The 23,718-nt window shown below is 51.6% G+C and overlaps 1 protein-coding gene across 1 annotated transcript in view; it reads right to left on the bottom strand.

The window, feature by feature from the left end:
* Nucleotides 1-23,718, bottom strand: part of GRAMD1B (GRAM domain containing 1B) — a 188,129-nt gene that overhangs the window by 18,392 nt on the left and 146,019 nt on the right. The window contains 6 exon segments of the mRNA XM_039913485.1: nt 625-705; nt 2,536-2,631; nt 3,103-3,206; nt 4,280-4,363; nt 12,425-12,500; nt 17,424-17,444. Of these exon segments, the coding sequence (XP_039769419.1) occupies nt 625-705; nt 2,536-2,631; nt 3,103-3,206; nt 4,280-4,363; nt 12,425-12,500; nt 17,424-17,444 (462 nt within the window).

Raw genomic sequence — 23,718 nt, 5'->3', positions numbered from 1 at the left:
CTTGATTCTATTTAGTTGCCATTGTTTTTACGAGATGTTCTTCCCCTTTACTCTATTTATTGCCATTGTTCTTGTCTGTCTGTCTCCCCCGATTAGACTGTAAGCCCTTCAAACGGCAGGGACTGTCTCTATCTGTTGCTGACTTGTTCATTCCAAGCGCTTAGTACAGTGCTCTGCACATAGTAAGCACTCAATAAATACTATTGAATGAATGAACGCTTTTGTTTCTATTCCCTTGGGCTTGGGTTTCTGAAATTGTCTGGATGGGACCTGGGGAGGGAGCTCAGACTGTGTGGGTTTGCAGGAGATCCCACCGGGACAAAAAGGTAAAGAGGGGAGGTAGGAGGAGTGCTCGAGGGAATGTGGACAGGATAAAGCAGATTTTGCTACAGAATCCACCCTGTCTCATTAAAGGCTCTGTAGCCCGCATGGAAGGCCTTTCCCCTCTCCATCAGGTCCTTCCCTCCCCCCCCCCCCCCCCGCTCCCAATCCCCAGGGACAGGGAACCCATGGGCTGGAGATTTAGCCACTCCTGCTCAGGGACAGATCCAAAAGGCACCCAGGCCACTGGGCAACAGAAACAAACTGACCTTTAACACACCAAGGTAGAGGGTCAGCACAAACCTTATCGAGAAGGGCATTCTGCCAGAGTCGAAACATCATCATGTATGTCCTGTCCCGAGCGCCAAAGGATGTGAAAAAGTGCTGTGGGGAGAGATTGAGAGAGAGGCTGGGACAGACACCCTAGTGGCCCAGAAGCCCTAGTGGCCCTGGACAAAGGCTTCAACCCAGTGGGACCAGAATACAACTGACAGTCCATCATGCATGGTAATGGGGACCTGAGCAATGGGGATATCTGAGGTCCAGTTGAAAGAGCCCGGTCCTGGGAATCCCAGTTCTAATTCCACCTCTAGCATTTTTCTATGTGTGACCCTGGGCGAGTGACAACTTCTATGGGCTTCCATTTCCTCAACTGTGAAATGGGGATTTAATTCATTTTCTTCCTTTTATTCAGCATGTGAGTTCCGGGACAGGAACAGTGTCAGACCTGATTATCTTGTTTCTGCCCCAGTGCTTAGTATAGTGTTTGGAGGACAGTAAGCACCTCACAAATACCACAATTATTACTACTTATTAACAATCAATATATCTCATTTTAGCCAACAACTTAATCTCCTTTCCCTTCCAGCATGGATGGATTTAAGCTTTAGCTTCTTCAGTGCCTCTGTCCACTTCTGCTGCAAAGAGAGCCCAAGGCAGGAAAGTGAAGGAGAGATCTTTATGGACTAGATAACCCACAAACTACCTCATCAGTCCCTTGTTGATCAAGATTTAGCAGGAGAGGGAGGACCCAGCAGGAACCAAAACTGTCCAGTGACCCCACATCCCTGCCCTCATACTCCATGAACCTTCACTATCACAGGGCTTGGGTCCAACCATGCTGGCCACATTCAGGTCTAAGTCAATCACCTGTTCAGACATCCCACAGTCACAACCAAGGAAATTAATCCCTATTAAATAGGGATTATAACCCATGCTCCCATCTCATCCATGAAGTCCCCACTGCTTTACCCAAGGGCAAATACCTCAATCTGCTGCTTGGAAGTCCCTGAGGGCTCACCAACAAATTCCCTGGAGTAGGAAGGGGGAAGGACTAGAAACAGGGATGGGTGGATAGAAGGGGAATATGGGGAGGCATAACTGTGACCCTGGAAGTCAGAGATCTCTGGTTCTAGTCCCACCTCTGCCACCTGTCTACTGTGTGACCTTGGGCAAGTAACTTAACCTCCACATGCCTCACCCAGCTGTATATTGGGGATGATAATACCTGACCCCTACTTCGCAGGGATGTTGTGGGGAGTAAATAAAATAACTAATGTAAGGTGCTTTGGCAATAAAAGCACCAAGTAGAAATCCCTCTAGACTTGTAAGCTCGTTATGGGCAGGGAACCTGTCTGTCAATTCTGGTGTACTCTCCCAAGTGCTTACTATAGTAAGCGCCCAATAAATACCATTGATTGATCAAAGTCTCTTGAGCCCAACCTGAAAAGGAGATGGGGGTCTAAGAGTGAAGGTGGCCAAAACAAAAGGGTAGAGAGGGGAAACCATTTGAGAGGATCCAGGTTGTACAGTTTTAGCCAGAGAGGTGCAAGTCTACACAAACATCATCAGGAGGTGCGAGACTCATGAGACCTGGCCCATCCAGCCAATATTCTATCTCTGAGTCATAGAAGAATTCCTGGCCAACAGTGAATGGGCCTCAGGAGGGCTGCACCAGGGTTTTCTATTCTCCTGAGAGTCAGGTGTCATGGGGCCAGGCTGGGCGTCTGTCAATGGATTGTTCCCACATCCTACACCAGGGCGAAAAATCCCTCAGACCACCTGCTACCCCAGGGCCAGGGAACCTGGCTGGCAAGATGCCTGCCTCTTTCTTTCCCCCTAAGCAGCTGGGCCTCTCAAAATATCAACAGAGAACCTGGCCCCCTCCTTCAAAAGCTGAAATCATTCCTCGTGCAGCAAGCTGGCTAGCTCTACCTTTTCAGTGTCCGTGCAAACTTGGATGGCATTGGGAATAAGCCGGGCGGTTTTTTCCTTGGTCATGGAGCAGATGTCTTTCAAACGGACCGTCAGCTGTGGCCCCCAGGCCAGAGGTGGAACAGGAAGATAATAGGGAGGAAGTGTTAGTACGGTCGTTCAAGAGAGTTGGCAAAAATCATTCCATTGGGAAAATTCCCCCAGGCTGCCAGCATTGGCTTGCATGGGCTCTGCCCACATTGCCCAAAATATCCCTCTTCATCAACCTCACTTTCCCCTTCTCCCAGATACTCAGAGCTTCACCACAGGTAAAAACACGCTGAATCCCTCCCACCAACCTCCAAACCACTCTCTAGGAAAACAGAAAAGGGAAGTTCCATTTCTTTCATCCCACTGCCTGACTTCTCTGGCTCATTTCTTCCTGAATTTGGGTATTTAGGAGTCTCGGTTAGTTTCACAACTCCTTCAATATTTGGGGCCAGGCTTAGCATTAGCCAGGAAAAAAGACCCAGGCATCGAGACTGGTCAAGGGGAAAGGGAAGGAAGGGGAGGTGAGAGAGTCTTTACCAGAGTTTCCCAGCGGAAGATGTTGCTGTAGAAGCAGATCCAGTTTTCGGAGAGGTAGAGTCGGCCCTGGAGGAGAATGTCTCTCTGAAGCGCACATGAATAATCTGGAGAAAGAGCAGGGACACTAAGGGTGTGAACATCCCAAAACCTGGGCAATCTAGGCCCAGTCTTAACCACCATATAGGGACAGGATGGACCCAGGGAACATGTCACAGCAATTTCTCCAAGAATCATGAGTCTCACAAGGTGGGCTGGGAAAGGCAGCTGCATCAGCTTTTTGGGTTAGCTTGGGATGGGGGTCAGAGCAGCCCTAGCCAGAGGCTATAGAATGGATGAGATGACCTGAGGAGCCTAGAGCAAGAACAAGCAGTATATAGAACGTGATCCAAAGCAGTGCCCCACAGGTTAGAACTGCAGGAGAGAGAGAAGAGGTCATCCAATGCCAGCCATTCTGAATCAGACCCACAGTTCCTCAGCCTACAATTCTGTCTCTCACTGTGGCAAGAGGATGGTTGGAGAAACCATTTAATAGCTATTTTCTAGTCATCCATCCTCATGGACCTATGATCTCTGTGTTTTTCTCCAAATCCCTAACATACCCTCAAAGAACACATTACGGACGCTACATCCATGGATTTATCCAAAACCTTCTTGAACCTGCCAGTATCTGTGACAGCACAACTTCCTGGGGGAATGAATTCCATATGTTCATTCTTCCCTGGGGAAAGACAAGTTTCTTTCTGTTTTCTTTGGACCCCCTAGCCACTCTAGCTCACTAGGCAAAGAGTTGGGGGAAGATGCCAGAAGATTAGCAGAGGAGCCTAGATCTGCCTCCAGGATGTCTAGGTGAATGGCAAGGCTGCAACTGTGCTGAGAACAGCCCAACAGCCAATAAGTTAGTGAACCTCCCAGCCCCCTTGAAAATTCCCGAAGAGGTTGTTCCAGGCTGGGGAACCATGACTCAACCATGGACTTCCAGCACTCATTTTGGGCGATACTGGAGCAAGTTCCACATGCTAACTTCCTTCCTTCCCATAATACTTCCCTCCCCCTAAGTCCCAGGCTTTCTCCTCCTGCTGGCTGGTCCAGCCACCTCACCCTCATCCACACTTCAGGCCACACCACCATCTGCTCTGCCCCTTCTTCCATACTCCAGGCAGAGCCCACCCAGGCTCACCAACAATGAGGCGCTCTGTGTCTGGAAGTTGTTTGAAGAGTTTCCTGAAGTCTTCATTCCTCTGCTTGTAGGTCGGCTTAATACCTGTGTGTGAGAGCCAGGTGAGCAGGTTAAGGGGAAGGGGCAGAGGGGAAAGACTGGGAGAGCTGGAGGAGGGAAGGTTGGGAAAGGGAGCAATAGCATATCGGAAAGAATGGCGTTCATTCCATGTATTAGGCAGAAAGGATGAAGCATTACTATTTAAAGACAGGCTCACTGAGGAGGGTTATACACACAGTTTAGTGAGTGAAAACAGGGTCTTTGACTCTACTTCCACCAGAAAGAGAAAGTCAGTCAACAGCCAGCCCATTCAACAACATTTCCCGAGCACTGTCCATCTAAAGGGAGAAGTCTCAGCCTTTCCGATGGCCACAGAGGTGAGAGAGGTCAGGCTTGCGGTATGCTCATGACATCCTGACCTGCCCAGCAGGGCATCATCCCTAATGTGTGGCGTCACATGGCTAAGGGGGGCCTACTCCCTTCAGCTGGCGAGCCCTGCAGAGGGAAACAGAGCATTGGAAGGTTGCAAACCCAGTCAAGAAGACCCAAGACTTTTTCCCATTCCAAGGATAGGGTACTCCATCCCCCCACAAGAGCATTGGTACCCAGTTTGGCTGTCGAACTCTATCCGATGGAAATCTGGCCACCAACTGTCTTGATCCAGTCCACTATCCTGGCCCAGGTCAAGTATGCTCAGAAGGCCAGGGCCCTGTCTTCCAGTACCTTGCAATCTGAGACAGACTTGGCGCCACCAAAACAATGCTCCCAGATGCTGTTGGGACCAAGGGCCTCATCCCAGCAAGGAGGTCTGCTAAAAATAAACCCCCATTCCCTCCGGGCACAATGCTCATGAGAAACCCAAGAGTCGAACAACGTGCTCATGGAGTTGGGAGGGGAGGGGCAGGGCCCACTGATCCCCTCCCCAATTCACTCTTTGGAGCCATCCAGCGCTGCAGAGGAACCCCTGACTGTCCCCTGTTCCCTGCTCCCAGCCCCAGCTGCTTTAGCCCCTCATCCAGGAGGTGGAGTCTGGGGGCCATGGGGAAGATAGAATTGCGTCTGGCAGGCACCTTGATCCAGGACACCCCCAAGCCCCGCTGTGTGCCCAAGGCAGCCCACTCTGCAAGGACCTGCCAATTTCCTGGCGCTGGGCCCGGAAGGAGGAGGGGAGAGGTGATGTTCAATACCTGTGAGGGGTACGGGGGTTTTCTGTAATGGGCTGGGTGCAAGCAGCAAGAGAAAATTGGGTGTCATGGGGAGAGGTGCAGGGAAACCAATCGGATCGGTTGAGGGAAGGCAGGGGAGGAGGTGGGATTTCAGATGTTATCTGGGTGTAATCTGAACTTTAATACTGATGGCCCTGGTATGTTTACAAAACAAATCTGCTTGCTAGGTCAAGTGTTCTGTGAACTTCAGTCTCACTAAAGATGGTACCACAGGCTCACAGGGGTGAAAGGAGTCTCAAAACTCCTGTCCAGCTTCCTGTCTCCACTAGCAGCCTCCGACAGCAGGTATGCTAGGTCTGCTCAGTAGCCTGCAAATCTCCTCCATCTCTTCACATGCCACGAGGTTCCCAGCTCTGAGCTGGAGAAGCAAAAGGGGCCCGGGGTTTGGGAAAGAGGCCCCTCTTCTCCCAGATTCCAATCCCTTGCAGTTTTCTGTATGTGCCAAGGCTCTTTGAGAATGAGATTAATGCCATACTCTTTGCAACCCCTCCTTGCACCTTTCTAAAACTGGCCAGGCATTCTGGAAGAAGCTGAAGCTTTAGAGTTGGGAGAGGAGAGAAGGGAGGGGAAAGCCCCCTTTTCTCACACAGGCTGGGAACCATTATTAGAGGTTCCTAGAAGAGGAGTTGGATGGCCAAGTGGAAAGATTACAGACTTTGGATCAGAGGACTTTCTAATCCTGATCTGCCACTTGTCTGCTGTGTGAACATGGGTGAGTTACTATTTTTCTAGGTCTCAGTGACCTCATCTGTAAAACAGGGGATTAAGTCTGTGAACCCCATGTGGAACATTGACAGGGCCCAATCTTGATTATCTTGTATCTACTCCAGTGTTTAGTACAGTGCCTGGCACTTAGTAAGTAAGTGCTTACTATGTGCCAGGCCTTGTACTAAATGCTGGGGTGGATACAAGCAAATTGGGTTGGACGCAGTCTCTATCCCGCAAGGGGTTTAAGTCTTAATCCCCATTTTACAGATGAGGTCACTGAGGCATAGAAAAATGAAGTGACTTACCCAAGGCCACACAGCAGACAAGTGGCGGAGGCAGGATTAGATCCCATGACCTCTGACTCCCAGGCCCATGTAAGTGCTTAACAAATACCATAAAAAAAAGAGGAGCAAGATGGGGTTCTTCCCTAGAAACAAATAAAACTTCCTAGGAGCAGAGACATCTTATTCACCACTGTTCCTTTCATTCAGATCTTGGTGCCACCTACAGCTCTAGCAGGTTGGGCAACCCTGGCCCTGAACACTATAGGGCAGACTGGTACCTGATCTTTCAAGATATCTATGATGAAGACTCCCCATCCTCCCTTGACAACCTGCTCTGGTGTTTGACATCTCTCATAAGTCCTTCTCTTTAGCTCTAACCAAACCCTCTGTGCACAAGCCCCTGAACTGTCCTCCAAAAACTAGTCCTGCTGAGAAGAAGCCACCTGCAGGCCTTCCAAGGCCAGTTACCCCAAGAGACTACAAAACTGGATATTTGCTCTGTAACTGGGCATCTGAACTCAGACTGGACTGGTTCCACAACCACCAGACTGACCCTGGGGATCTGGAACTTGCCCAGTCCCCAGACGCACCACTACTGGAATCTACTATGGGGGAATCTACCATGGTCATCTCCCGAAGCTACTTTGGAGAGATGGGTTCCCACTCCACTCCTCCCTCACCCTTCCCTTTGGACACAGAAAGGGTATTGCTATCCTCCCAGCAAAGAGCCCTGGAGAGTGGAGGCTTGGGTGTGATTATCAGACACAGAGAGGATGGGCATCCTTCCTTCAATCTATTCCCTGGCCAGGTGCAGTTAGCAAAGAGACTCGGCATGACGCCTCCACAGAGATTCAGTGAGGAGAACAGGGTGGATATGCCCTCCCAGCTGTGCAGAGTAGCCCTAGCCCACCAAAATGATTGCTCAGTGAGATCTCCCCTGGGGATTGGAATAGGTCTATCGATACACCGGGGAATATGAAACAGTGAGACTTCCTTCTCAGTTGCTGCAAAACTCACTGAATCTGTACCCAGGCTCCCCATGCTCTCTCTCAAGGTTTCTGCTCCAGGGGAACTCTCCACCCCACCCACGGTCTCACAACAAGCTCAGGGATGGAACCTAGTCCCTTTTGGAGCATTTGGAGAGGAGGGGATGGAGGGGAAAAGGCATCAGCAAAGAGAGGAACTTATATCAAACAAGACCCAAAGGCTGTGGTTTCCCAAACTTACAGCTGGGATTTCTTCAGATCCAAGATTCTTCCAGGTATCCTGGCCCGGGAGGGTGCTGTTGAACCTCTGCAGGGAGCACAGCAGGGATTTGCTGTCCTGCTGCAGAAGGAGGCTCAAGAGCACTCCAGACTCCGTCAGAGAGTCCATGGCTTCCCAAGCCAGTCCCAGGGATGGGCTCTGGCTCGGACCCCGCGTGAGGGTGGCTAGGGAGGAGATCTGCCTGCCCCGCTGCACCTCCAGATTGTGCCGCCCCAGTACAGGGCTCCTCTGGCCAAAGGCTCCCGGGGCAGGTCCCTGTGTGCGTCTGCTGGTCGGCTGGCTCTCCCTGTGCTTTCTGTCTCCGTGCTCTGCAGCTCCCCACCACAGGGGGGACACTGGAGGGTGGCAGGTCGTAGCACCGCCCCGGGCAGCGGGGCAGCTCCTCCCAGGTCGGGGGGGGGGGGGGGGGGTGGGGAACGGGGAAGGAGAAGGCAGGCACACCCGGGAGCCCCAGACTGGAAGCAGGGACGTGGGGGATTACTCTGGTGGCAGTTCAGGAGCCTGACTCTGAGTTTCCGGGTACTCACTGCGTGGGTCCGAACCTCGGCTCACTGGTGGTCCAGCCTGATTCACTGCCCCAGCGGGAGAGGATCCCAGGGGACTCCCAAATGAACCAGAGCAGTCGGGTGAACAACAGACCTCCGACCCCAAGACAGGTGGTTGTGACTCACAACTCCTTTGCCTGTAGCTGTGACCACAGTGCACTGCGGAACCTCCTCTCCCCTCCCCTCACTCCTTCACCCCTCCTCTGGAACAGCCTTCAGCCCCTCTCTCTCCTCCAGACCGTCAGCTCCCCAGCTGTCCAGCCAATGACTCCTTTGTTACTGTGGCTTGGGGGGAGAAGCAGAGAGTGGGGAGAAGTCTGCCGCCAGGCACACCCGCTCCGAGTTACAGGACAAGCTGGGGGATGGTCTTGGTCAGTGCCCTGCAGTAACCTCTCACTCAGCCCTGCACCCCCAGCAGATGTTTCCTGCAATGGAAGTTGCTGGACAGAACAAGCAGTGGGGAGGGGGAGATCAGAGAGGTGAGAAGGAGGGGAAGAGGAGACTCCATGGACACTACAGAGATGATGAAATCTGAAAGGTGAGACTGAAACAGCTGGGAGACTCTGAGAGGCTGCCTCCCAACCCAGCAGGAGCCCAGAGAGAATACAGGCCTCGCCCACTCCAGATCCAGTTTCAGGCCAAAGGGGGTCTAGGACACCTGCTTGGCCACTGATCTTTGCTCTCCAAGGAGGCTTAGGGCAAAGCCCAGGGGTTGTCCCAGGCATGAACTCTCACACCCTTTCCCCAGAGTTCAGAGTCCAGGCTGAAGCCAAATGCTAACCCTAAAAGTGACCAGGGAGGTGCTCAAGACTCTGGCAGGGGAAGGCAACGGAAAGCCCACTGAAAGACTTGGGACCCTGGGAGGTAGAGGTGAAAGGGAAGGGCTTCCAGGAGCCCCTGCCTCCTCAAATTTGGCAAAAAGCTGGATGCTCACTCTGGCACCTCAACCAAGGACAGGGGGTCAAGATATGGAGTAGGGAAGTCAGGGGTACCAGAGAGCCAGGCCCTGGGTGAGAGGGGAGGCAGGAGGCAGGGCTGCCAGAGGACCAGACTCCAGGCAGGGGGTAGGGCTGCCAGGCTGGGGTGGATGGGATCCAGTTTGGCCCTGAAGGCCCCTGCACTGGGCATTCCCAATCACAGAAGTCCCAGCTTATGTCAAACTAATGCTTCCCAAGGCAAGGGCTGACCAAGTGGATGAAGACCCACCTTCTCTTCCCCTGTCCTAACCACCCACTCCAAGCCCACACCACCTTTCCCCATAAAACATCTGGCTTCTACATGCAGGAATGTTCTTGCTTTCGCTCTCTCTCCCCTCCCAACACCACCCCCCTCCCCACCCCCCCGACTCAGCTCACCCTCCCCACTAACCACAGTTACTCACCCCCCACCATTCCTGCCATCACAAATGCTAGTTGTTGATCACCCTCTTTGAACTCTGGACTTAAGTACTAGGGTCTTTTGCAGAGAAAGAATGGTCAGGAGCCCTGGCCTACACTCCCTGACCCTCCTATTCCCCTGATATAATACAACTGGAACTGGACCAGGTTGGGTGGGGATGTCCCATTCTCCAGGTTCCATGGCGTTAGGTTTGCTGGATGCCATCAGACCTCAGAGTGGAGAAGCCTTAAGCCAAATAAAATCATTTGAGGATTACCCATGCCTAGCCTCAGTACCCCTCAGCTTGGGCCAGCTCCCAAGACCTAGGGGCCAGGCAAGGTAGGAAGTCTACGGCTGGGTTTTCAGTTACTGCTGCTGGAACATCTGTGGTAGGTTTGGCTCAAAGAAAGAAAGAAATAGTTACGTGTTTTCTCCTGCCCTCCCTGCTGAGCTCGGGGATGGGAGGTAATCCATCCCGGAAGCACCCAGGTAAACATTAACCCTACAGCAAACAGAAGGAGCCGGGACTGAGTGATACCTGCTTAGTCTGGGGGCAGCAGAGGACCTGGGAGAGGATGGGGCAGGGGCTCTGGGTGGAGCCCTGACCTTGGTTAGAAAAACCAAATTAATAATTGCCCCCTGGAAGGAAATCTAAAGCTTCCTGCTTCGACAAGAATGTTGGGGTTAAGCGATGGGGGCAGGAAACCACTTAATCTTCACTATGGGGGAAAGGTGTCCTGGACATTTAACCCCCTCCTCAGGTTTCCTGATCCTCCCCCTCCTCCATCCCTCACCCCCAACGATCTGGCCACCTACTTCATTAGGAAAATTAACACCATCAGGTATGAGCTCCCCAGAGTCACCTCTCCCCCTCTTCCATTCCCTCCACTCTCAACTCCCTCCTCTATTTTCCCATCCTCCCCAGCAGTATCTTCAGAGGAGATCTCCCTCCTCTCAAGTGCCACCCCCTCCTCCTGTGCTTCGAACCCCATTCCCTCTCACCTTATAAAAACTCTCACCCTTTCCCTCCTCCCCTCCTTAACTTCCATCTTCAACTGCTCACTCTCCAATGTCTTCTTCCCTCATGCCTTCAAACGTGCCCACATCTCCCCCATCCTAAACTCGACCCCACTGCCCCCTCTGGTTATCACCCTATCTCCCTCCTACCCTTCCTTTCCAAACTCCTAGAGTGAGTCATCTACACTCACTGCCTCAAATTCGTCAACTCCAACTCTCTCCTGGACTCCCTCCAATCTGGCTTCTGACCCCCTCCACTCCACCCAAACCACCCTTTCAAAGGTCACCCATGACCGCCTTCTTGCCAAATCCAATGGCTCCTACTCTATCCTAATCCTCCTTGACCTCTCAGCTGCCTTTGACAATGTTGACCATCCTTTCTCCTCGACACGTTATCTAAACTTGGCTTCACAGACTCAGTCCCCTCCTGGTTCACCTATCTCTCTTGCCATTCATTCTCAGTCTCTTTCGCGGGCTCCTCCTTCGTTTCCCATCCCTTAACTGTAGGGGTTCCTCAAGGGTCAGTTCTCAGTCCCCTTTCGTTCTCCATCTACACTCACTGCCCTGGTGTACTCACCGGCTCCCACGGCTTCAACTATCATCTCTACGCAGATGCCCCCCAAATCTACATCTCCTCCCGTTTTCTTTCCCTCCCTCCGGGCTCGTATCTCCTCCTGCCTTCGGGACATCTCCACCTGGATGTCTGCCCGCCACCTAAAACTCAACGGAGCTCCTTATCTTCCCTCCCAAACCCTGTCCTCTCCCTGACTTTCCCATCACTGTGGACGGCACTACCATCCTTTCCGTCTCACAAGCCCGCAACTTTGGTGTCATCCTTGACTCTGCTCGCTCATTCACCCCACACATCCAATCCGTCACCAAAACCTGCTGGTCTCACCTTCACAATATCTCCACGATCCGCCCTTTCCTCTCCATCCAAACCGCTTCCTTGTTGATACAATCTCTCATTGACACCCAAATCTACATCTCCTCCCGTTTTCTCTCCCTCCCTCCAGGCTCGTATCTCCTCCTGCCTTCAAGACATCTCCACCTGGATGTCCGCCCGCCACCTAAAACTCAACATGTCCAGGCCTGAGCTCCTTATCTTTCCTCCCAAACCCTGTCCTCTCCCTGACTTCCCCATCACTGTGGACGGCACTACCATCCTTCCCGTCTCACAAGCCCGCAACTTTGGTGTCATTCTTGACTCTGCTCGCTCATTCACCCCACACATCCAATCCGTCACCAAAACCTGCTGGTCTCACCTTCACAATATCTCCACGATCCGCCCTTTCCTCTCCATCCAAACCGCTTCCTTGTTGATACAATCTCTCATTGTATCCTAACTGGATTGCTGCAACAGCATCCTTTCTGATTTCCCATCCTCCTGTCTCTCCCTGCTTCAGTCTATACTTCACTCTGCTGCCCAGATTATCTTTCTACAGAAATGCTCTGGGCATATCACCCTCCTCCTCAAAAATCTCCAGTGGTTGACTATTAACCTTTGCATGAAGCAAAAACTCCTCACTATTGGCTTCAAAGCTCTCCATCACTTTGCCCCCTCCTACCTCACCTCCCTTCTCTCCATCTTCAGCCCAGCCTGCACACTCCGATCCTCTGCTGCTAACCTCCTCACTGGGCCTCGTTCTCGCCTGTTCTGCTGTCACCTGGCCCACATCCTACTCTTGGCCTCGAATGCCCCCCGCCTCAAATCCAGCAAACTAGCTCTCTTTTCCCCTTCAAGGCCCTTCTGCTGCTTCTACAAAAGGGAAAAGTAGGAGAAAGAGAGGATCGGGGGGGCCCTGAGAGGATGTCGAGGGGCGAGATGTGAAATGGGCGGCTTGGGCAGGCTGTTCAACGGGGTTGAGGGTGGCCTGCAGCAGGGAGACCAAGGATGGAGTTCTCCAGAAGCAGGGTAAGTTTGTAGCAGGGCAAAGACCTGAACTGCTCTATGCTCCCCACTGCACCTCTGCCTTGAGAGCCGACGGGCTGGCTGAACCAACAATCCTGGCAGGAATGGGAGCTAAGGGCAGAGGAAGGTTTGAGGCAGCCTGGACTCCTCCAACCAAGACTGATAGCAGCGATGCCAGGTCCTGAGGCCTCCCTCCAGAGAGATGCTTGGAGGCAATGCGAAAGACTCTCTAAGCCCTGGGATTCTGCTGGGGGCAGGTGGAGGTCTCCCAGTTACTGGGCAAAGTCTGTCTCCCCTTTAGACTGTAAGCTCATTGTGGTAGGGAATGTGTCTGCTTATTGTTATACTGTACTCCCCCAAGTGCTTAGGACAGTGCGCTGCACACAGAAAGTGCTCAATAAATACGATTGAATGAATACTTCCCCATGATTGACTCCATCTTGGGCTCCCCACAACAGAGCCTTCTCTGCCTGGCTCCCGTCACTTCCTCACCCTTCCTCACCGTCTCTCAAGCTCCTGGGAGAGGCTAATGGGTGAGAATGATTGGGTGAGGTGGGGATTATGACTATCAAGGTGTGGCTATCAGACTATTTTCTTTCCCCCCCAACCTGCCACTCCAAGTCCCCACAAACACCTCCCTTCCTCTCCCTTCTGAGGCCTTGACTGAGCAAGATGCTTTGGGGAAAGATGCTTCCTCCAGCAGTGTCACCCATCCTTAGCCCCTTCCTCCCCAGTGCCCCAGATCTCCGGTTGCTTGCCTATCCTTCAACTTCAGTCCTCACTCACCTGAGGCCCCTGTCACCTATCTAATAAGCTCTGGGTTCCCAAGAAAGAATCCTGGCCATGGACATGGTAATGACCAGCCCCCCGCTCTTGTCCATGGTTCTTGAAGTTCTGAATATAGGGTAGGAAAGGGGGAGGGGCTTAGCCTTCTTTGCTGCTAAGAGAGAGAAGGGTCACAGCTGCCAATGTTCAATTCTGGTGTGGCTCCATCATGGGCTGGCCATGCACCCTAGGCCTCCAGTATCCCACAGCCCACTGCCTCCTCTAGGGCTTCTGCTCTTGCTAGGTAGCCATTCTATGACTTGACCCTAGAGTGACCAAAAGCCTATTTGGGGAGGGGGGGGAGGGGGGGAGGGGGAGAAGGGAGTCTTTCCCCCTGGGGGTGGGTACCCACCTCCCAGGCCTACGTGCAAACCACCCAAGCGTTCAGAGAGAGATGGCATATCAGGGTGCCCAGCCTGGGCCAAAGGGACATGGAATGGAGTCCTAACTTCCACACAAGTTTCAGAGCCAGCTTGGACAGCAGGGCTGGGTGGGGGTGGGGCAGCGGCAAAAAAGTTACTCTGAAAGCCAACCTCCAACATCTCAAAAGCCAAAGGGGATGCAGACAGAGATAGGGAAGGACACTGAGAGGAGGCGGGAACCAGGAAAACCAGCCCAAAGCAGCACGGTTAGCCAGAGCTCCACAGAAGGGATCACTGGGGAGAAGGCAAGACAGGCAAATCCAAGATGAGTAAGTGCTTGTGCACACATTAGTATTTAGCATATGGAGACATGCACGTGGGTGCATGATGTGCTTGAGGTTTGCTGGAGCATATGTTGCCCAGGTGAGTTGGGCTGGCTCCCTGCACAGGCAGGAGAAGGAAGGGGCAAGTATGGGGCCATGGATCCTGCACACAGCATGCTTGCCCACTCCCACAGTTCCTTTCTCCCTGCCAAGATCCCATTATGGGCTGAGATCAGAACGAGGGAACTGGTGGGGGTGGGGAGGGCATGGCTGAGTTTCAGGGAGCAGACCTGCCCCTCCATGGGGCCTAGCAGAGGCTCAAGTCTGCTGCCTCCCCACTCCAGGGTCCTCTACTCCCTAGCCCCATTCCCCATGCTGCTTTCAGCTGGTCCCAGTCCCCAGAGGTGCTACCGTCTAAATGGTGTACAAAGAAGACAGCCAGTGCTTACTCTCCGGATGTGCTGTCTTCATGCCTAAACACACAGGAGGAAAGACAGAAAAAATATGAGAGAGAGAGAGAGAGAGAGAAGAGGATCAAACATGAGAACAACAGATACACAGCAACATGCAAAAAGAAGCTCCTCAGGGCCTGGGCCACCTATCTGAGCTGGCTGCTTATTGACTCAGCTTACCTTGCCCTTCTAGTTCAGTTTCTGTCTCCCTCTGTGGTCTTTCCTTTTATTTCCCTGTATTTTCCAGTTCCCCCCTCCTTCATTCCAGCCAACTGATTTCCACCTTGGTCCCCTTTCGTAAGTCTGGCCTCACTGTCTCCCTTCCCCAGTACCCCCTGATTTTCCACCAAGAAGAAAAGAAATGAACAACACCTTAATCCTTAGCCTGAGTGGGTTAATAATAATAATAATAATAATGTTGGTATTTGTTAAGCGCTTACTATGTGCCGAGCACTGTTCTAAGCGCTGGGGTAGACATAGGGGAATCAGGTTGTCCCACGTGGGGCTCACATCTTGATCCCCATTTTACAGATGAGGGAACTGAGGCACAGAGAGTTAAGTGACTTGCCCACAGTCACACAGCAACAGTGGCAGAGCTGGGATTCGAACTCATGAGCCCTGACTCCAAAGTCCGTGCTCTTTCCACTGAGCCACGCTGCCCAGAGGTGTGAGGTGATGAGGGCTGGTACTTATCTGCAAGTCTCCTTTAACTGGAGAAAATACTTGCCAACGGGGCTTTAGGTAGTTCCAGAATTGAGAATTTAAATTACGATCAGAGGATAAGCATACCCTGCTAGGTTCTTTCTTCTGTCCTGTCTTCTCACTCATTGATCAGTGCACCTTTTCAGTTTAAACTGACTCTGGCCCACTCAAACAGTGCTTGGGGATGGGTAGGGGGAGAGGTAAGGGATGGTGGAGGGGGAGGTAAAGAGAGAGATAGAGAGAGGAGAGAATGAACAAGTAGGAAAAAGAGGGGGTACAGAGGAAGGAGTGGGGGAGCCACCGAGGAAGGAGTGAGGAGGGGAGGAGGGAAGAGAAAGGGATGGAGAAGAGGATGAAGAAGAGCCAGGAGAAGGAAAGAAAGACATGGATAGGGTGAAAGAGCAGAGGAAAGAGAGGGGACAGGAAGAAGAGAGAAGGAAGGAGGGCGGGGGGAGGGATTTCCATTTTCTGAAAAGCAAACCCTTTTAATGATGTGATTAGTCAGTGTTGCAGCTGTGTCTTTTCTGCCCCCCTCCCATGTTTCCACCCACAGGGATGGCACACTGGTCTCTTGGGGATTTCAGCCCAAAACCCATCAATCCTAAGGGATTGGCCCAATCCAGCCCCTTACTCGTAGTGAGCTCGGCTGTCCCTGGCCAAACTGGAGCCTCTGGTTCAGGGCTCGAGGGCTGGGGAGAGAGGAACCAGGGAAAGACCCAAACAATTGTCAAACTGATACTGTACAGGAGTGCAACAGCAGCAGTAGCCTGGTGCTCTTCCAAGGACCATCTTCCTGCCCCACAAGGGGCCAATCTGAGGCAAATTTGGGCCTAACTCCCCTCAGGCTGGCCACTGAGCACCAAGAGGGCAGAGACTGACCAAGAGGAGAGAGGTCTGGGGACAGAGGACCTCAGCCAGAGCCCCAATCTGCTAAGGAATCTGATTAACTTGTTAACTGATTCACTTCTAAGCTTAGAACAGTGCTTGGAACATAGTAAGCACTTAATAAATACTATTATTATTATTACTGGGTTGGGTTTCAATTGGGGAATTGCTGTACACACACACGTGTGTGCACGCTCGCCCACACCCACACACACACACACAAACACAAAATTGGCTTTGGCTCAAGGTTCCTCTCTGAAATCAGGCTTCTCCTAACACTAATATCTTAAATGAGCCCAGGGTCCTAGGCAGCCTGTCCCCTCCATGCCTAATTCCACCACCCACTTTCCCTTTCTGCCTTAACAGAGGTGTCCCTTCCCATCCCCGCCACTGAGGCAAACAGATATACAGGCATCACCTCTCTGCTCAGGGTGGGGATGGAGCCAAAACAGCTGAGAATGGGGAAGGGGAGCCCAACGGGCCACTTGCTGGAGGAGGGGTGAGGGAGGATTCCACCCAAGGAATGGTGACAATAGGAGCGGGTCGGCAGTGAAGTTCCCAGTGCTGGGCAAAAGAGAACCGCGGACAGGTGCTTCCTGAGAGGTTCCAAGTTGAAATCCACCAGCAGGCGGTTCCTGGGGCAAAGTGCTTTAGAGCAGGGGGCCTTGGCCAGGGGTTGAGGGCAATAGGGCCACAAGGGAAGGTCAAAACACTGCAGGACAGTCAACATGACCCAAGTGGCCCAGGGACGCTGCCTTCCTTGGCCCAGAAATGACAGACTGGCGAGGGTGGGGGTGGGTGGATGCAGGGCAAGTGGTGAGAAGCCGTGGCTCCTGCTGAGGAAGGAAGCCCTTAAAGCTGGAGTTCTAGAAGCTTGAAGGGGACCTGATTAAAGATGACTGTCTGGAGGGAGAAGGTCCGCCATCCGTTCCCTCAGGAACCCTGGGTTCCAGATTCTGGGGTGGAAGGCTTCTCCTGAGGAAACGGCAAGGAAACTTTGGTCAACGGGGCAGAAGAACTGGACAAGCATTGGGGGAGGGGATCGGGGGAAGGGGTCCCCCACTATCACCCTTCCCCTTTCCTCTGGACACGCTGGCCCTGCCCGCTGCCAGAGAAAGAAGCCAATGGCCTGCCCTCAACCCTCGTGACCTCCCCTCCCTTGTCTCATCCCCACTGTCCCACCCTACAGTACCCAGGGAGAAGAGAAACATGAGTACTTACATTATACCAACTCTGGCTTTTCTGAAAGGATAAAATAAAAGAGAAGGATTAGTGAGAACAGAGACCACAAGAGCAGCCAGAGGGTCACTGGTTTGAAGGGTCAAACGCACAACGTGGGGAAGGGGATGGTTTGAAACCCAACCCAGCCACCAGCTACCTGCACAAGGGGTGGGATGGGGTGGGGCTTCTGGGGGATTGAAGAAAGGAGCCAGAGGGACAGGGTAAAGCTACAGGATGAAGCAATCTATCATAGGTGAAGACTGGAAGCTCCTTAAGGTCAGGGCCTGGTAACGTCTGGAGTTTGTCCCAGCCCCAGTTCAGTGGCCTGGGCCCAGGGACCAAAAAATGTTGTTGAAGGCCGATGAGTCATGACACATCCATATTTCAAACATAAGCCGGCAGGTGTCCTACTGGGGGGTGGGAATCATCCAGTATCAGGCCCCAGACCTCTTCCCTACAGGAGCGATAAGAGTGGAAGCCCCTTCTTGCCCACAGCCCCATGGATATTGGGTTGCCAAGCAGCTGCAGGGCAGGGTTGGAAGGACACAACAGGCTTGGTGGAACGTCCGAGTGGGAGGGCAGGTAAGGCGGGCTGCATGAAGCCCCTGACAACCTCATTCACACTGTAAACGCCCTTCCAAAGGAACAGGCAGAGAGTCACAGACCTCTTCTGAAGAGGACGCAGTTTAGGCTCAGTGGAACTAGGTCTCAACACCCAGTGCTCTTCTCCCACTTCACTGGTGGAGGGATGTCCTTGCCTGCCCCAAGCCTCTTGATCATCCTTGTCCTGACCGACCTCCACCTGCTCAACCACAAAGAACACTATCTCCTGGGAGGAGTGGGGCTGTCCCAGGGAGACCAGATCCCCAGCTCCGCCTCAAGTGCCCTTAGGCACGAGGGCTTCCTCGTTGGCACCATTTGGGGCCCCAAGGAAAAGGAAGGCCAGAAAACAGCTGCCTCTGCCATCCCGGATTGGGGCCTGGCTGGCCAGTGCTGGATGAGGAGCTCGGAACAAGATGCTTCCACCCAACTTGTCCCCAGTGGGTTCCTGCGGTAAGCGGGTTGAGGTGCTTGACCAGGTTCTTTACCTTTTTTTTTTTCTACTCCTCCTCCCCTTGCCTCCAAAGGGCCCCAGGTGGGGTGGGAGGCCCTCACAACCCCGACCCTTATCATGGTGGGTCTGAACCCCTGGATTTGGACCTCTGGGCCGGGTGGGAAGCATGAGGATTCTGGGGACAAAAGCTGTGCAGCAGGAAGTCATCAAGGTCCTCATAACTGCTCTGGTCCTGATGCAGCTCGCCAGTCCAGTCAAGGTTACCTAGCCATTCTGTTGTTAGAGGAACAGTCCAAACATTTAAGGGTCCATCCCACCAGCGTGGCTTTGTCAGGTAATCAGTTAGTCGATTGTATTTATTGAGCATTAACTGTGAGCAGAGCACTTTACTATGTGCTTGGAAGATTACAATATAACAATATAACAGACACATTCCCTGCCTACAGTGAGCTTACAGTCTAAAGGAATTTAGGCTTAGACTCCTCAGGGCCTTTATCTAAGGTCTATAAACCTAAAAACGGACTAAGGACACTATCACCCATGAGACCAAAGGGGTCAATATGGTCACTTGCACCTATCTCTGTGGAAGGTAGGCGTTATTTTGAGAGGTGGAAAGCCCACATCAATAGGCATTTCCCCTCCCCAAGGAGAGGAGAGAAGGATTGGATGGGAAGAACAAGGAGGACCTGGTTCCAAAGTCCACTGCCCCTAACTCTGCTGTTACCCTGAAGTGGGTAAACACCCTGTACTGGTCCCTGGAGCTGCTATGTGAGAGGTCGGAGCCTGGAGGGCAAAGTGTGAACACTCTCCCTCCTATCCCCAGCTTTTTAATCTCCTACCCTTTTCCTTTCGTTTTCCCCTTCCTCTAACTCTCTCTCTGCTCCTCCACAACTATTAGAATTCATTCATTCATTCATTCAATGGTATTTATTGAGCGCTTACTATGTGGCAGAGCACTGTACTAAGCGCTTGGAATGAACAAGCGGCAACAGATAGAGTCCCTGCCATTTTGACGGGCTTACAGTCTAATCGGGGGAGACAGGCAGGTGATCCTACCAACTAGGGTTGGGGTTCAAAGTGGTCTACAGCACCCATCTCCCCTCCCCCCGCAGTGGTGACGGTTAAACAATGTCAGTGCTTCCACCCCACAATTCACTAGCTGGGCAAATCCCAGCAAAACGTATTTCTACACACTGTATGTCTTCACAGTATACTTCCTTAGTCTATAGCCTTCTGAATTCCCAAAATCACCCCAAGCAATCTTAGCAAAGCCCCATCAGAAAAGAATGAGAAAGACCTGGACCAGTAAGTAAGACCGATGGATCCACCCAGCCCAGTGTTCTCTGTCTGCCTTTGACTCAAAAGGATGCTTGGAGGTTAAGTAACAGCTCTGCGTTAATACAGTCACTTATCCTATCCGCCTTGACTACTCCTTGCTGACCTCCCAGCCTCCTGTCTCTCTCCATCCCAGTCCATACTTCACTCTGCGCGCCAGATCATTTCTGCTTCAAAAACATTCAGGACATGTTTTCCCACTCAAGGAAACTCCAGTGGTTGCCCATCCAACTCCACATCAAACAAAAACACCTCACCATTGGTTTCAAAGCATTCAATCACCTTGCCCCTCCTACCTCATCTCTTTACTCTCCTATTATAAACCTAGCCTGCATATCTCACTCCTCTAGTGCTAAACTTCTCAATGTACCTCTACCTCATCTATCTTGCTGCTGACCTCGTCCATGTCCTGCCTCTGGCCTGAAAAACCCTCCCAACTCAATTCCGACAGACAGTTTACTTTTCTCCTGCTTCAAAAACCTTACTGAAGGCACATTTCCTCCAAGAAGCCTTCCCATGACTAAGCCCCTTTCCTCTTCTCCCACTCCCTTCTGCTTTCACGATGACTTGCTCCTTTCTTCATACCCCCGTCCAGCTCCCATAGCACTTATGTACAAATCGGCAATTTATTTATATTAATGTCTGCCTCCCCTTCTACACTGTAAGCTCATTTGGGGCAAGGAATGTGACTTTTATGGTTTTGTAAGTACTCTCCCAAGTGCTTAGTACAGTGCTCTGCACACAGTAAGTGCCTCAATAAATACGACTGAATAAATGAACAGCTAATAGAAATCCATCCTCACAAGTAAGAAGTATTGGCTATAACCTCCTTGGTGTTTCTCTTTCAAGTCCTTCATGGCATTACCATCCATGGGCAGGGAATGTGACTGTTGTTGTATTGTTCTCTCCCAAGCACTTAGTACAGTGCTTTACACACAGAAAGCGCTCAATAAATGATTGAATGAATGAATTTCCACAAAGCTCTCTGGAACTTACTGATATTTTTTCCCCATACGGACTTCCCAAGTAAACACATTTCATACTCCTTCCCCCAGATGAATGAAGAAACATATCCTCCTGTTGGTTTTGCACCCAGCCTATTGCAGCTTCACTGGCACAGGGTGATGTGGGATTGGAACAGACCAATTGTTGTGTTTCACTCTGTCCCCCCACCTTTCACTACGGTGACACTCTCCGACTCTTCCGTTGGGCCCCTTCTGAGACCTGATACCCATGGTTATGGATCAGAATGAAACTCCTCCAACTTGGCAGTTCGCTGCCCTCTCTGCAAGGGCAGGAAGGTTGGATGCCAGGGCATCTCAGCAATGCTTTCAACTCTCCCATTGGAGCCTTTCAGTTCTCCACCTTGTAGCAGTGAGGAAAGAGATCACATGCTCAAACTCTGGTAGACATAGAAAATCACTACTTTTCTGTCAGTCCTGCTCCACAGAGTTAAGGAATGGCTTGGTTATCGGCCTGCTCTTTCCTCTGTGTTCCTTGGCCAGTGGAATTGCCAAATTCTCAGATGGCGAAGAGCCCCGAGGGATCATTTGATCCAATCTCCAGCCTCAGGAAGTCCCCAGAGAGCCTAGGACTCTCCTTATGGGCAGAGAGAAAAACAGAGGCTCCTTAGGAGCTGAGAACACAGGTGGCCTGCTTCCCAGACCAGTGCTCTAATCTAAGGCCTCCTGGTCCAGCAAGAAGGAGCCCACTATCTCAGTCAGGGAAAGCTGGGGTGGGCACCACCAACCCAGCAAAGATGTGTCTTCTGGAAAACTGGGCCAGGCAGGACCGGGGTTTGACCCATCACTGAAACCTAGCTTTCCCAGAAGACACAGTCTCTCTAGAGGGGACCTCATCAGGAAAGGGGGAGGAGTTGGCTTCCTTCTTGATCCCCAATGCCACTTTCATTCCATTCCATTTCTCCCATTTCTCTTTCCCTTCCTTCAAAGCCCATATCATCCACCTCTACCACCCACTCCAGACAATAGTCACAGTCCTCTGCCACCCCCCAGGCCATAGCTCCAACTTTCTAACAAATTTGATGCCTTTCTCACATTACATCTTCTCCATCCTTACATTGATCCTTGAGACATCAATATCCACATACATTGTCCTGATGACCTTACCCGCAGCTCACTTTCTATCACTTCCTCAACTCCACTGACCACTACTCCACCCCAGCTCACCCAGTTGGACAACACTTGATCCATCATCTCTAGTCACTTATTGCAATCCCTACACTCAACCAACTCCGAAATTTCTCTGACCACAGCCTCATCTGGCCTTCTCTCCCACACTTCTTCTCCCTGCAATCTAAAACCCCCAATCATTAAGACCCACCCAATACCTTATGTAGTCTCTCTATCCAAACTACCTTACTTTGACGGCCAAATTGACGCCCTCAACAGCACCCTCTCCACTGAATTTAACTTACTCATTCCCCTAACCTTCAGTGACCTCATACCACTATCCCACAGCCTGGATCACCTTTATGGTCCACTTCCTTCACTCCTGTGCATGAGCTGCAGAGCTCTGCTGATGGACATAGAGCTATCAAGCCAACCAATGCACCTCAACTTCATCGTTGCCCTGTTTAATTCTGCCCTGCAACATTATTTCTCCATCCTTAATGACTCCCATATCCATTACCCTCACCAGTTGTTTCAAATATTTAACCCCCTCAACCCACCTAACCTCCTTTTCCCCCATCTGTTGCCCCTTATGACCTGGCTGTGTAACTTTTCTGAGAAAACTGAAACCATCAGGATTGATCTTCCTAAAATCTTCCCTGCTCCTCTCCAATCCCTCCCTCCTCCTACCCTTCCAACCCTCTCATCTTTCCCTCCTAGCTTCTCTCAAATTCACCAACTCCACTTCACCTCCAACCCCATTCCTTCACACCTTATCACTTGCCCCTTCCTTCTTGCTCCCAGACCACCATCATCAATTATTCACTCTCCAATGGCTTCCTCCCCACTGCTTTCAAACATGCTCACGTCTCCCCTACCCTAAAAAAACGCTCCCTTGAACCCAATGCTCCTCCAGTTATCATCGCCATCTCTTGCCTACGATTCTTCTCCAAACTCCTTGAGCGAGTTGTCTATATCCACTCTTTCAAGTTTCTCTCCTTCAATTCTCTACTTAACCTCTCCAATCTGGGCTTCTCTCCCTTTCAATCCATGGAAACCACCTCCTCAAAGGTTCACACATGATCTCCATCCTGCAAATGGCCTCTACTCCATTCCTAATCCTCCTTGACGTCTCAGCTGCCTTTGACACTGTTGACCACTCCCTTCTCATTCACTCATTCATTGATTCAATCAATCATATTTATTGAGCACTTACTGTATGCAGAGCACTGTACTAAGTGCTTGGGAAGTACAATTTGGCAACATATAGAGACGGTCCCTACCCAACAATGGGCTCACAGTCTAGAAGGGGGAGACAGACAACAAAACAAACAAGTACAACATCAATAGCATCAAATAGATAAATAGAATTATAGATATATATACACATCATTAATAAAATAAATAGAATAATAAATATGTACAAATATACACAAGTGCTGTGGGGGGGGGAAGGGGGTAGAGCAGAGGGAGAGAGTAGGGGCGATGAAGAGGGGAGGAGGAGCAGAGGAAAAGGGGGCTCAGTCTGGGAAGGCCTCTTGGAGTAGGTGGGCTCTCAAGTAGGGCTTTGAAGGGGCGAAGAGAGCTAGTTTGGTGGATGTAAGGAGGGAGGGAATTTGAAGGCCGGAGGCAGGATGTGGGCCAGGGATCGATAGCAGGACAGGAGATAACGAGGCACAATGAAGATGTTAGTGACAGAGGAGTGGAGTGTGCAGGCTGGACTGTAGAAGGAGAGAAGGGAGGTGAGGTAGGAGGGGGCAAGGTGATGGAGAGT

Source organism: Ornithorhynchus anatinus, chromosome 11 (assembly GCF_004115215.2).
Source record: "Ornithorhynchus anatinus isolate Pmale09 chromosome 11, mOrnAna1.pri.v4, whole genome shotgun sequence".
In the NCBI taxonomy this organism is placed as follows: domain Eukaryota; kingdom Metazoa; phylum Chordata; class Mammalia; order Monotremata; family Ornithorhynchidae; genus Ornithorhynchus; species Ornithorhynchus anatinus.
The sequence above is the reverse complement of the archived record's forward strand: the minus strand, read 5'-3'. Positions and strand labels throughout refer to the sequence as shown.